The 14,087-nt window shown below is 40.7% G+C and overlaps 1 protein-coding gene across 7 annotated transcripts in view; it reads right to left on the bottom strand.

Moving 5' to 3' along the window:
- Positions 1-14,087, bottom strand: part of NEO1 (neogenin 1) — a 172,207-nt gene that overhangs the window by 81,201 nt on the left and 76,919 nt on the right. For all 7 annotated transcript variants that reach the window (XM_065641762.1, XM_065641763.1, XM_065641764.1 and 4 more), the window contains exons 4-5: positions 12,040-12,193; positions 3,798-3,934 (exon numbers count right to left, since the gene is read on the bottom strand). In XM_065641762.1, the coding sequence (XP_065497834.1) occupies positions 3,798-3,934; positions 12,040-12,193 (291 nt within the window). The remainder of the gene's footprint in view (positions 1-3,797; positions 3,935-12,039; positions 12,194-14,087) is intronic.

Below are 14,087 nucleotides of genomic sequence, written 5' to 3'. Positions count from 1 at the left end.
ACTACAGATACCCAAAAATAAAGCTTTCCTCTCTTATTTTAGTTTTAGTACATTAACACAGCAAGGCATTTAAGGCATAGTATTTAAGATACGCTATCAGACACTGAGCGCTGTCCTGAGTGACTCAAGAGCAAGTCCCAAAAACACTGAAAGGTATTAACACAGACAACAAAAAAGAGCCATTCTGACTCTTCTCACACAAAAGCAGCGATTGACTTATTTTTAAGACTTCAGACCTGCCGTATCAACCTATAAGGGAAATGAAAACGGAGGGGGTTTTTTTCTGTTTATTATTTTTCTGGTTCAGCATTAACTGCAGGAAATATTTCAAGAGCAAACTCCCTGTGAGGCAGGGCAGGCGGCAGGAAGGCCGGGGGTGATCTAACCCCCATCACGGCGTGTGCACAAACCCCAGGGGCGCTGGGCACAGGAACAAATCTGAAATATTTCCCAGATGAAGAATGAACTTATAACCTTGTCAGTATTTAACTGCCACTCCGGCTCTTCCCGGCCGCAGGTTTTAGACTGAACAGCAGCCAGCCAACTACATTTTAAATACATTTACTACTTGTTTCCCCACCTTTTCTTTCATCGCTTTCCACTCTTATCTGACGGAAATACTACGGATTCTTTCATTGCTGGCGAGAGCAAAACAAATTTTTCCAGTGTTCTCGATTCATTACGTGCGTTGTAAATAAATGTGGTACCCAGCAGCGTTCCTCCCGCCGACAAGGGGAAGAACACTGGCAACACAGCTCAGAGAAATCGGACTTTGTACCCAAGATTTTCAGACACCAAATTATTGCCTCCCTTCACCTGCCCTGGCAAAGGTACCTTGGAGGTGCTTGGCCCAAAACTGTGACGACACACGCTTTTTGCACCCAAGATTAACTCAAGGAAAAGCGATTATGTACAAAGCCGTACACACATTTTATCCATTTGATATTCATCCCTAACGCCTATCTCCCAACGTGGATGAGATTCAGAAACGTTAAGCTTTAGATTCTCTCAGTCCCAGATCTTCCCTCAGGACATTTCACGTTCTCTTCCATATTCAAACCACTACTTAAATGCGCAAGTCAAAAATCAGGTGCGTGACACATGGGTACATGAAATCTCCAGTTTGCACACACACAACTAGAAATTTTGGTCAGAATGACCTAAGATAGGTGAAATCAGCCTAAAAAAAGTCTGGTTTAAGTTATCCAAAGTGCCTCAGAGCTCACAAAGTAGTCACTGGATGACGGAGGGGCTGTGAAGCGGACCTGGTGCCCACCACCCCAGTGGGCAGGAGCGGCTGGAGTCACTCACCAGCACACACACAATTCATTCCAGGTGCTTGACAGAAGCTACATCAAAATCCATCACCTTCCAAGAGGTACTCTAGGTTCCTAGCATTCCAAATTCCCTGTATTTCTCAAAAAAAAAAAAAATCCCTACTTATCATATCAAAGAACAACCAGGTTTAGCAAAGGGTTGAAATTCAAAGATGTTTCACAGGTAAAGGCACAAAGAAGGTCACTAACGACAAAAACAAGGATTCATTTATGATTCTCTCTGTCGTCCTCCTCAAAAATGTAGGCTACTTTAAAAACGCTCTTTCTTCTCTCCAAACCCACCTAAAATGTAAATGATTTCTCAACTGAATACCACTACTTACTTTCACAGGTAGTGAAAAGCTACTTTTCCCTGTGTTCTCAGGACCAGTACTGTGTACATTTTGTATATTCATCAAAATGTTCCATTAGTTTTTCCATCATCCTCTGAATCAAATGCAATTCTTGTAACTCTAGCTCCCAGATACACACCGTAGATAAAGAGACTGAGGATAATAAAGTTGTGTGATATTTTTTAAAGACACAGGGTAGCCTGTTCAACTCAAGGTATAAGAAAGAGATTATATCTTTAAGTGTCACCAGTAGGATGTGAGTAAGCTCCATTAGTTTCAGGTACCATTTACTTGAATTGAAAATGGTGCCAAATTTAACAGAGGAAAAAAGCCTCCATCAATCTGTAGCTGACACTGCAGGGAAATCTCGGTTAAGAGGCATCAACAGGAATGTTGCTTCACTTTACCCATCCTAACTCTGCCAAACAATGTCGCTTTACCCACACGTAAAGTGCAGATTGGCAAATGTCCTGCTGAACCACCATCAGGAAATATTAATGGGGGAGGCAGACTCACTGCCTTGTACCAGCTCTCGTGTGCCACCAGAATCACCAAACAAAAAACCCACAGCTGCTTCAAGAAGATGCAGAAAAATACATGAGACAAGTGAACTAAGTCCCCCCTCAACTGATTTCTTGTCTGAATTTCTGCCAAACTAATTTGAAGGAATGACAGAAGAAGCTTAAAGCAAACTCATGAAGTTATTAGGTGGGGAGAGATAGCAGTTTCTCTAGTCTAGATGAAAATTATAAGTGATCAGATAACAGTTACACCAACTATTCAACCCTTCGCCAAATTATAGTAATGCAGAAATACGATTGCTCTCTATAGTGACCCCTCGAAGGAAAGTAGAATTAACATTAGAACTAGGAAGTAAAATCAGAAATTCAACTTTCCAAAATGCATTCTGTATCATCTTTAATATATTTTAATATTCAAGCATTACAATTTCTTATTTTTTTGTGCCAGGCACGCAAGAAAAATTCAGCATAAAAGAACTGGCAGAACATATTCTAAATCTTCACAACCAAGTAAAGAAATCACATTAGTTTAGATAAGGAGCAAAGAGTGATCTCAAGATCACTTCCATCCCCCAAGCGACCTGGTTGTATATCCTACATTAAGGCTATAATCTCACTTATCTACGACATGCTTAGCTTAATAGCATCGTGTCATTAATATTATTAATTTCTGCCATTGCCCATAAAGCTCCAAGCCTCGTGTCAATTCTGTAAAATATATGGGTTGGAAATGAATTAAACACAGCGCATGGTGAGCTGAGTAAAACCATCACAAAGCTTGGCGAAGCATCAAGCACCTAAGTATTTAAAAAGACGGAGCATCTACCTTTATTCTTTTGGCCCAAGAAACAAGGTAAGAAAAATGTGGGGTTTTTTCTGCATGACCGGAATTTCTTGGCTTTCAAAAATCTTACATGCTTGTAAATTCCAGCTGAACAATTTCAAATCAATATTAAGATCCAATTAATAAAAAGGACACATTTCCCTATGAAAGTAAGAAAGGTGAAGAAGCCAAACTTCTACTTTTTTTTTCCCCGCTCTCTAACAAGTCTATTTGCACAGGTTACACAAGACGTTTTTAAATCAATGTTATCAAATTTTCAGTGCTGTCTCTAGTAAAAATAGCTTTCAAGAGGAAGACAGACAGTTATACACACAATAAATCAGGGTATTACTAAATAATTATTTATCTCAGGTTTTATCTTCTGTCAAGCTCTTCAAAAACAACAGTATATTTAAGGATTATGCAAAATATTATATATATGTCCTTTTCAAGGCTGACCTAAGCAGTAGTACTGTAGGTCCATTTTTAGATGTGACCAGCCACACTGGGACCTTTGTCCTCCTTTCAAAAAGTCTACGGCATTGACCACATTTCATATTAGATGGGAACATACAGCAGATTTTAACCACGCTCAAGATGCTTTATGTAAGCAAATTCTGCATTTGAATATTTATTAAATTATAAGCAGTTTGACCAAGAGTGACACATAACACAACCGAACTGAGGGGAGTTTTGTCTGGTTTTTTTAACCGATCGCACGACGAAACTTTTGTGAAAACTCATCTGGGATTTGTTCTCTCTGAAAATTAAATATTTGACCCACCTTGAATGGAGAGCTCGGCCTGAGCCTCGATGGTGTCGTTGCCGTTCTCCGCCAAGCAGGTGTAGGTCCCGGCGTCCTCTGCCGCGATGTCCCCGATCTCCAGGCTGCCCCCCGGCAGCAGCACAAACCTTTCCGAGCTGCGCAAAACAGGACACAGGGTGAACCGAGCGACAAATCCACCAAAATCAGGTGTTCCCAGAGAAGCACACACAGGACTGAAGTGTCTGCATAACCCAAAGAAGTGTTTACATATCATATTCCTGGGTGCCGTTTACAAGGAGCCACGTTAGAGAGGAATTTTTAACTAGACGTTCAAACTCCAGAATTGGCTTTGCCTTTAAAATTAAGTTCAACTATATCAATTCCACAAGAGCAGCTCATCCTTTTTTACACTTTCAGCTCCAGTTCTTCTTAATTAAATGCGATTCACGGTATTCAGACAACAGGAACTAAAACTTTAAAAGTTAAACAACACAACCACATCATAAAAAAAGAACGTTTCGCAGATACAGCTGGAACGACTGCTTGAAAAGTCAAGTGAACTATAACATGCCAGACTTACGCTTGTACAACATAAGGAACAGCAATGTATATTGTGCTACATATAGTAACTGAATTTTTGTAATAAGATAGCTGTTTCAGTAAGATGTAAGATTTCAGAATAAGGTACAGGTTAAAAAAAATTCAAAAGACAAATTCAACAAGTTGGCAAAATTTCTGTATTGAATTGTCTCCCTCTGACTTGTAAAGGGTGGGCGAGGGTTTGCAATTCAGCCCTTATAAACGACCTGCTTTTTATGCTAAATGTAGCATTTTATGCAGTACCCTCAGCATCCTTCTCCCCTTGCAACCACCATGCCCTTTTACGTGACAGAAATTTGTACAAGAGTTTTCCGAGATTCTTCATCACTCCAAGTGTCCACAATAAGATGCCAATACCATTACCAAAACACCAAGCCGAGACAACAAATCATGACTGGATGCTCATCCCGAACCATTCTTAATTGCAGCGAAAAAAAAAGTGTGTATATATATATATGTAAAAGAGTCTACCTGATGGCTTCCTTTCTGGTATTACCAAGCAATGGCTCAGCGGGCAGGAATGGACTGAATTCTTTCAAGATGTTAACTGAACAGCACATTAAAACAATTAACTTTTTTGATCTCTACAGAGTGGTCAAATGTTCAAAAACCACCAGCCTAATTATTTCCTCCGTTTGCAATTTTACTGGAAATATGTTAGTTGAACCAATGCTCTTTCTTACTCAGAAAGGCAAAAGACTTTTGACTCACCTAAGTAATTACCACATCATTATTGATTTATGATGCTACTCTAGTTGTTCATCAAATTTCTGAATCAAGACATTTAAAAATCGAACAAACAAAATCACTATTGGAATTAAGTGAAAGAAACCAGTCCTAAACACGTCCAGGGAGGAAAAGGGAAAGGCATCCTGTTGCCATGATCCAGTAACAGGAGGACCACAAAAAGTTTGTTCTGTAAGAAGCGTAGGGAATTTGAGTGAAGATATAAATAAATACGAAGAAATTTATTAGGAGCTTAAAAAGAGGAAAGCTGAAAAAACAGTAGAGGAGTTTGTGAACAGCACTGCAAAGAGGTTCTGGCTAAGAGGAAAACAGCGAGTTTGTCAGTAAAGGGTTTTATTTGGAACCGCTCGACAGTGATTCAAGGCCATAGTAAGGAGATGAGAAGATATATCTTGGATTATTTTGATAGTATTTTATTGTCAGTGCAGCCAAAAAAACCAAGCAGAAGCCTCCTGTTGTGGATCAGATGAAAAACTAATACGTAGAAAAAACCAGGAACTTTATTGGTAACCAAAGATAACGAAGGATGATCCATCTCCCACCTTGAGCAAGAAAAACCTGCACAAAGGAGACGTGAACAGAGGCTGCCAAAACTGTTATCACTTTTTTCCCCCCCACTTATCCCACTTTCTTGTATTCTATTTACCCGTCTTCTATTCAGGTAAATTAATTAGATTTAAACCACACAAGTCTGTTAAGTCAGCACAAAGAAACTAATGCAGAAGTCTTAGACTACAGCATCTCCAAGGCAAATGTGACCATCAAACAAAGTTCTAAGACATCTAAAAACATCTAAGAAAATGATGCTCTTCCCAATTCTTGAATCTCTTTGTCTCTATCTGGACATCAACAGTCCACAAACACAGAAGAGCTTTCCAAATGTTGTCGAGTTGAATAGAATGGCATGTTAGACATGTTAAGGCCGCACTAAAACCATGCCTAAAGAAAAATAAATGAGTAAGACAAGTCTGGACCGTGACGCATTCACATATGCAGTTCTGCATCTCCTTTTATTATGTAAAATACCTTCTTGGATTATTTTTTGTAGCATTCACAACAAATTAAATTAATCTGACTAGCATATAATCTGCAGAGGGCTAAGATAAAAGAAGGGCTCGGTACTGGGGCCAGTTCTGTTTAATCTCTTTATCAATGATCTGGATGAGGGGATCGAGTGCACCCTCACTGAGTTTGCAGATGACACCAAATTGGGTGGATGTTGATCTGCCGGAGGGTGGGAAGGCCAAACAGGGGGATCTGGACCGGCTGGATCGATGGGCTGAGACAATTGTCTGAGGTTCAACAAGAGCAAGCCGGGTGTTGCACTTGGGTCACAACAACCCCATGAACGCTGCAGGCTGGGGAAGAGCGGCTGGAAAAGGACCTGGGGGCGTTGGTGACAGCAGCTGAACATGAGCCAGCGGGTGCCCAGGTGGCCAAGAGGCCACCAGCATCCTGGCTGGGACCAGCACTGGTGTGGCCAGCAGGCCCAGAGCAGCGACCGTCCCTGTGCTGGGCACCGGGGAGGCCAAACCGCGAATCCTGGGGGCAGTTTTGGGCCCCTCACGCCAAGAAAGGCCTTGAGGTGCTGGAGCGAGTTGAGAGAAGGGAACAGAGCTGGGGAAGGGGCTGGAGCACAAGTGTGATGGGAGCGGCTGAGGGAGCTGGGGGTTCAGCTGGAGAACAGGAGCTGAGGGGAGACCTTCTGATCTCTGAACTGCCTGAAAGGAGCTTGGAGCCAGGGGGGGTCGGGCTCTGCTCCCCAGGAACAAGCGCCAGGACCAGAGGAAACGGCCTCAAGTTGCGCCAGGGGAGGTGGAGGTTGGATCTGGGGAACAATTTCTTCCCCAAAGGGCTGTGGGGCTTTGGAACAGGCTGCCCAGGGCAGTGCTGGAGTCACCATCCCTGGAGGGGTTGGACAGACGGAGATGAGGTTCTCAGGGACATGGGGCAGTGCCAGGGGTGGATTATGGTTGGATTCGATGATCCTGAGGGTCTCTTCCAACTGAAATGTTTCTATGATTCTATGGAATGGAGCCAATTGGTAAATGTGAAATATCCATCAGTGACAGCACACAGAACAGGAAGGAAAGTGGTGTGGAAAGAACTGGCTGGAAGTGAGAAACAGACTAAATCACAAAGGAATGCTAAAAGGCTCTACGGAATGCCATATACTGCCTTTTTCCGGATATCCACCAACTTCTGTTGTTATCTACCTAAAAGCATCACGTGCTTTACGATGCTCATTTTCCCACAGCCAGCCTCTGGAAAAGTGAAGTGAGGCAGTAACTTATCATGGGCACTAACCAGCACTCAACATGTTAACTAAAGTATAAAAACAATTACTAGATCTTGTCACATTAGGCAACAAAGGTTTGTCATATAGGATCTCACAAACTCCTTGTACGTAGCAGCATTTACATGAATTCACCTTCTTTTCAAGACACAAGGTTATATAGTTCTCAGCCATCTAAACTGTGTGCTATACTTTTATTTTCTTTGATGATTTTCCTCAAGAAAAGCTAGAGTTGAGTTCAGACTTTACCAATATTGATTCAATACAAGTTCACCACTGCTAAAAACAGGGAAGAAGACAACTAATCTGTCAGGCTCTTTGGCGATTCCTTCTGTACGCGTTAGTTGTGGAAGAATTCTGGACTTAAAAAACCCCTGCATCTATAATAAAGTAAAAACATCTTAATTTTGTAAGGACAAGGAAGCATTTCCACACAAGAGCGAAGCAATCAGATTTCAGACGCTGGAGAGAAAAATCAGCTTAATATAGTAGTGATAACATAATTTAAAGTGTCATTAAAAACAACAAGGATTGATCATTCAAATGTCAGGTAACAAGAAAATCAAATTCAAGCCTTTTATGTGCATTCCATACAGCCCTGAGTTACACCCTCATTATATACAATTACTTGAGCTACTCGGATACCTAACTCACACACTCATTTTATGTTTCATTATCACAAAATATAGTGAGCCTTTATTAATTTACTGTATTCAAACAGCCAGTTATACCCTGAGGTTTCAGCTTTTTTTTTTCCCCCCCTCTTTTAAATTACTATTCCCAAAACATCTTCTAATCTGTTTGCAGTCTCGGTAAAGTACAGCAGATAAAATTAGACGGTAAATTAGATTATTTTGTGGAATCTACTACCAGAAAAATCTCCATAATTACTCTGCTGTGTTTAACCTTTGCTGAGTTGGGCAAGTGTAATTCACTTAATAGAAATCACTCTGAGTGGCTGGCAAACAACAACATGTAATAATTGAAAGTATCACACATCCGTGTGAAGTATTACGGAAAAAACCTGCATTAAGAATATGTATGTGGTCATACAATTAAAGACTTCATTTGAACACATACAGCAACAGCATTAAATTGATCCCGCACCTGCAACCTCAGCTTTCTGATCTCTTCACTTCAGACAATTATTAAGCAAACAACCACGTTACAGCTTTTTTGTAGGCGTTTTCCAACATAAAATTTTGCTAAACTGAACGGCCCCAAACCACCGGAGAGTCATCTGTACTTCAAGAGCCTTAGTAAAATAGGATGTTATTGTTCAGGGTCCTTCCAATTGTTTATTTTCAGATGAACCATCTCATTTACTGTAACGTTTTCAAGAATTTGTGGCACATGCATTTGTAGTTTCTCCCACGTAAGTGTCTAAATACGCATCAAGATACACAATATATGCTGTTTGAGGTTTCAGAGCAGAACATCATCCCCCAAACGGCTGAAACCCCGTGCCCATCTCCCAGGCTCTGAAAATCCACTTTGGCAGCCACCTCACCTGAAACTTCACTTCTCAACCTCAGAATCATCGAAAGCACAAAATTGCTCCTGTATTTCCTAAAAACCAGAACTTCACACAATGGGATCCTTAGCCAGACATTAAAAAAAAAAGAAAAAAAACCCCAAGTACGAAAGGCTCAAAGTTGGCAAAATCTGAAAAACTCTTCAACCTGTATATAACTAACATTTCCATTACAGCCTTTTGTATCAAGTAATATTAAAAATACAGTAGAATTACTGTAAAAGTTTTCTGTAAAGGACATCAGTTCTATTCAAATAGCCATACACTTGACTGTCCATTGCTCTCAGTTTTTTCTCTGTTCCTGGCAGAAATACTCTCAGTCTATGGAGGAAATCCAGCTGAAAAAGCAGAATGCATTTTCACATTGCTGAACCACATATATGACAGGGTGGCCAATCCTAAACTAAAGAACTACAAGCACAATACGCTATATCAAAGATTATACAAAAATTAATACATATGATGAGTTTCTTCCTTCTGCTTTGCTCTGAGTTTAGAAGCTCGCTTTGGATTTTAAAGCTCTGATTTGAAGCTACAAGCACCAGAAATCTCAACCTAGAACAGGGTTTGGCCTTTTCCTTTCTTTTCTAACTATGTAGTTTTGAGAAAATTATTACATATCGAACATTATTAGCTTGACTAGTAAGCCAATTCAACAAAAATTCGTTTCGAAAATATTTTATCACAGCAAACTAATTTCACAAGATACTGCATTCCAGGCTGCTCGTTTGAACCAGTGCCAAGACTGCCAGCATTCAACTTTACCCAGATTTAGCCATTAACATCAATCTCATTGCAGCCTTCGACAAACACTCCATTGAAATTCAACGCCTTCCTTTTTTTCAGGTCTTCTAACAAATAATTCCAAGTACTCACCACTCCAGATCCTTAAAATTAAGCTATTTTTCTTATAAATGCAGGCTCCTGTATCAATACATATTCTCCTTAGAAATATAGCTTGAAAGGAAAATGTTTAACTTTGTATTAGCTTAATTGCTATGGTTAAAAAGACAAAAATACAGTTGTGTGCCTAAACCATTTAACAAGGAGTAAAAATCAGGGACACAGCTGACCACGCAATCCAAGCTTTGTTTCCTAACCCCATAGTACATAGAAATGTGTACAAATATTTATGTATATACACATGCGTATACATATATACGTACGTTAATGGCTGCAGCGTGTGCGTACAGACAGCAGCCGTGATTTAAGAGCTTTTCCCAGGCAGAATGTACATTAAAACCCCTCCGGATTAAATGGATCGGGTTTTTTTTCTTGGGACAAAGAAAAGTCATGCTCATAAGAGCAGTCTTACTTGTATATCAAAAGGGGATTTTAATACAAATTAAATGTGATTCCATTTGTAATTAAATTAACAGAACATGCATAACAAGATGAGGTACCCATTTTGCAGCAGTCTAACTGCTGGCTTTACTCCAACAATAAATCTTAATTTTTAGTTCTAGAGATTTTCCAGTTATTCTGTTCAAAAGCACAATACAGCAGCTGTCGAGGTCAAGGAGTTGAGGAATTTTTTGTTGTCTGCCATTTGAATCTCTTCTCTGCTAAGCCACAGTCATGAGTTGCAGGCTTAAGAGTTTTGGCACAGTGTGATCACTTAAACAATGAAGGAATCCTACTGCTACAGAGGGGAAAAAAAAATCCAGTCTTCTACTTTACCTGCCTTCAGACTAAACTCTAGAACAAGCACACTTTTCACTGTAAGAAAAGAAAAAATCCACTTTATCAGCAAGGTAACTTTAATCACTCATGTCCAGCCTGCCCAGAAAAGCTCCTGAGGACATGGACGGGACTGTATTTGGAGCAGGAATTCAAAATTTGGGTCTGCGTTGAGAAAAGGGAGAGCTCTGCAGTGAGTGAGCTTTAACCTGCACCCAATGCGACATAACCTGGAGAAGGGTGGGGCAGAGGGGCAGCAAAAATTTATGAACGTATGACATGGTATCATTTTACATACAAGAAAAAACAAATTAACGTCTTACCAGGCACATTTATTCTGGCATTTCATCACATTTGACTGTGCAACCCTAGTGATTCTGTACAATTATTTGTGAGTGATTTCTTATATTTACGAAAAAACAATCTAAATCATGTGCCACCAGACTGACATGGAGACAATTTCTCAGTATTAGCACTGTTAGTCGTTACCCACAGGAACTTGCATTTCCCAGATTAAGACGGTTGAAATTACGAGTCCCTGGATTTTTTAATTTAAGAGGTGACAAAAAAGAGAGATCTATTACCATCGCTGGTACTGCAGAAATACTTCATATTCCTTTAGCTGCTTTCTGTGTCAGCCATGCCCCAATATAACTTTACCCCTTATTGTTTTACAATTAACTTGTTTCCACATTAATCTCACCACTCACTGACTTTGAGGGACACTGAGAACATTCAAGTATCTGTTTGTAATTTCCTTGTTCTAGTATGTTCATTAAATAGACAAAAAGATAGCTTTCCTTGGTAAGACTTGTTTTGGCTTATATACATATTTTCTACCATGTTATTTTGAGTGAATACACCAGTAGTGACAGTGTATAATAGAGTAATTTTCACTTTATCCATTCCTGAAAGTCGACTTTTTTTTTTAAATCATGCCTAACATTTTAATATTATCTTTTAATGAGAAATTACGACATTCTGCTTATTCTTAAATTCTTATGGAACATTCAGATGCATACTGGAAGATCACTACCCAAAGAGTAATGCGAGTGCAGGGCTTCACACACATAATTTGCCAACATGAAGAAGAATCGGCTTTTATGCAGTGTCCTTATTCCCTTAATTGTTTCTTTTATTCCAGTGGCAATCTAAAAGTAATATATTCTTAGTAACTTCCCTGCTTCAATTAAGATTTCCTGGTTTCAGCTGTCTGCAAAAAAAAACCAAACCTGCTGAGGTTGTTCCGTGAGCCTCATGAACCACCTTACCTGTCGTAACACTCCGTCTAGAAGCTTCTGGTTTCAAATGACGCAGAAAGCAAATCGTGCTGTCGTGTAAAATAGTAACTCTAGCTGGATTCCTACCATTATATAAAAATATACATATTAGCCGTTACTCACCCTTCTGTGATAAGCTCTTCTTCATTTCTTGTCCACCTGATGTAGGGAGTTGGAAATCCTACGGCAACACACGGAAAAACTGCACTTTGCCCAGTAACTTTGGTTAGAGAAGACGGCTGCTTCGCAAACCTCAGCTTCTGCGGCACCTCCGGATCTGCAAACGTGTTGTAAATGACAAAGTCGTTACCAGATACAGAATCGGAAGATGATCATATTAAAAAGAACAAATGAAACATCTAATTTCTTGCCTGCATCTTCACAGGATCGAATCATCATCTTAGCTACATACGGGGTTTTCTCTCCTCTCATGTGAATAACTCTTTACCATTTCTTCCAGACATGCAAACTGGGATTCTGACTCCTCCAACTCCCTGGAAAATAATTCGGGCTGAAAGCTACAGCCCTGAAACTGGAATTTCCACCAGCTAGCACAGGTTTAGTAAAGAAAGGCACAGGTTTGACTTTGTCCAGCCAACCTCAGGCTTTTATACACTAGAAAATGAAATTCCTTCAGTAAAGAGTCAACCCTAAGTGAAATAAAATAACTAGATAATTTGCATGCTGAAGTAACACAAGATTTACACTACACCAAAAATCCACCGTGGTTCTCCATCCCTATGGAAACAGTCAATCCTCTGAATTAGTTTTGCTTTGAATTGGGCTGGAGAGGAGTTTCTTTCATTTTTTTCCTCCCCCTTTAAAACAAGCCCAAGCAAAATTCCTACTTAGCCTTTACTCACTCTTCCCTACAGGAAAAGGCCCTTTGTGAGCTCTGAAAACATACCCACCAGTAAAAGCAGTGTATTCTGAACTAAACTACCAACAACAAATATCCAGAACAAAAGGCTACTTTTCTACTGTACTAAAAATCTCCATGACTTCCCAAAGGTAACCTCAGGACAAAGTTCCCAGAGCTGTAACCAGTTCATCAAGGGACTCCAGTAACACCTTGACGGAAGATGCAGCTTGCACCCTTTGTCTCTGCGATACCTCCTTGCTCCATAATTAAATGAGTTACTACACACCAGCATTTCTACCAGCCGCTCAAAAAACCCCGGTGTTTATGCTACATTCCTTGCAGTTTTCTCAATACAAGTTGGATGACAAGCAAGCTCCAGCATCGGACAAGCTATTTTTGGTCCCCTAAATGGGGCGGGCTGTTCTGTACCTGCACTATTTTTGCTCGCTGAAGCCCATCCTGTGCCCATCACACACAGTATTTGGCCCCTGTTTCACCTGGGACCCACATGATACCCCCCGGAACTTCTGAAAGTTCTTGGATTCCGTGTTCTTCAGCTCAAAGTGCTACAAATACTAATGGAGCATTTACAGCGCTACGCCAAGGCCATGCACGTGCTCCAAGGTACAATAAGGTCACCAGGGTATTGGAGAGAACCAGGTGCGATGGAAATCACGTTCCAGAATTGTCCTGGGCCAAGGGAGCCAAACTCCAGTGATCCTGGATCGCTCCGTCTGCCTCAGGCCCACACACGAACTATCACAGCGGCTCTGCCCACGTTTCCCAATCAGAAGGAACGAGTCTGCTTGCTCCAGAAATAAGAGCACGTGCGAACAGGCCGGTCACACAGAGAGTGACCTGGAGCGGCATATGGAGCAAGCCAAGCTGCAAAAAAAATGGATTTAACAGATTGCCAGCAGGTAATGACACCAGGGAGAGGAGCTGGTACGAGTCACCGCAGACACGACTCATTAATGCTCCGAGCTCACAAAAAGGAGTTCAGCTCTCAGGTTAATGCAAGCTGGATTCAAAGATTCAATGTCTTCATTTTTTCCTTGCATTCCTATATCTGAAACCACCTGCTACCAGGCAGCAGAGCTCAGAAATGCAGACGGAACTCCACAGAAAAAAAAACCAGGAAAAGTAGAATGCTGCCCGTGGATCCAAATCTGTGCGATGCGAGCGCGTGTCGGGTGCATTTCAGACATTCAGAAGCAGAGCAGTGTCAGGCACGCATCAGATATAAAATGAATGACGAACAGATTAATTCAAATCCTTCTTTCGTACACATCTCGGACCAAACAATCAA

The sequence above is a fragment of the Caloenas nicobarica genome, chromosome 10, assembly GCF_036013445.1.
Source record: "Caloenas nicobarica isolate bCalNic1 chromosome 10, bCalNic1.hap1, whole genome shotgun sequence".
Taxonomy (NCBI): domain Eukaryota; kingdom Metazoa; phylum Chordata; class Aves; order Columbiformes; family Columbidae; genus Caloenas; species Caloenas nicobarica.
This window is presented reverse-complemented; position numbering and strand designations above follow the sequence as displayed.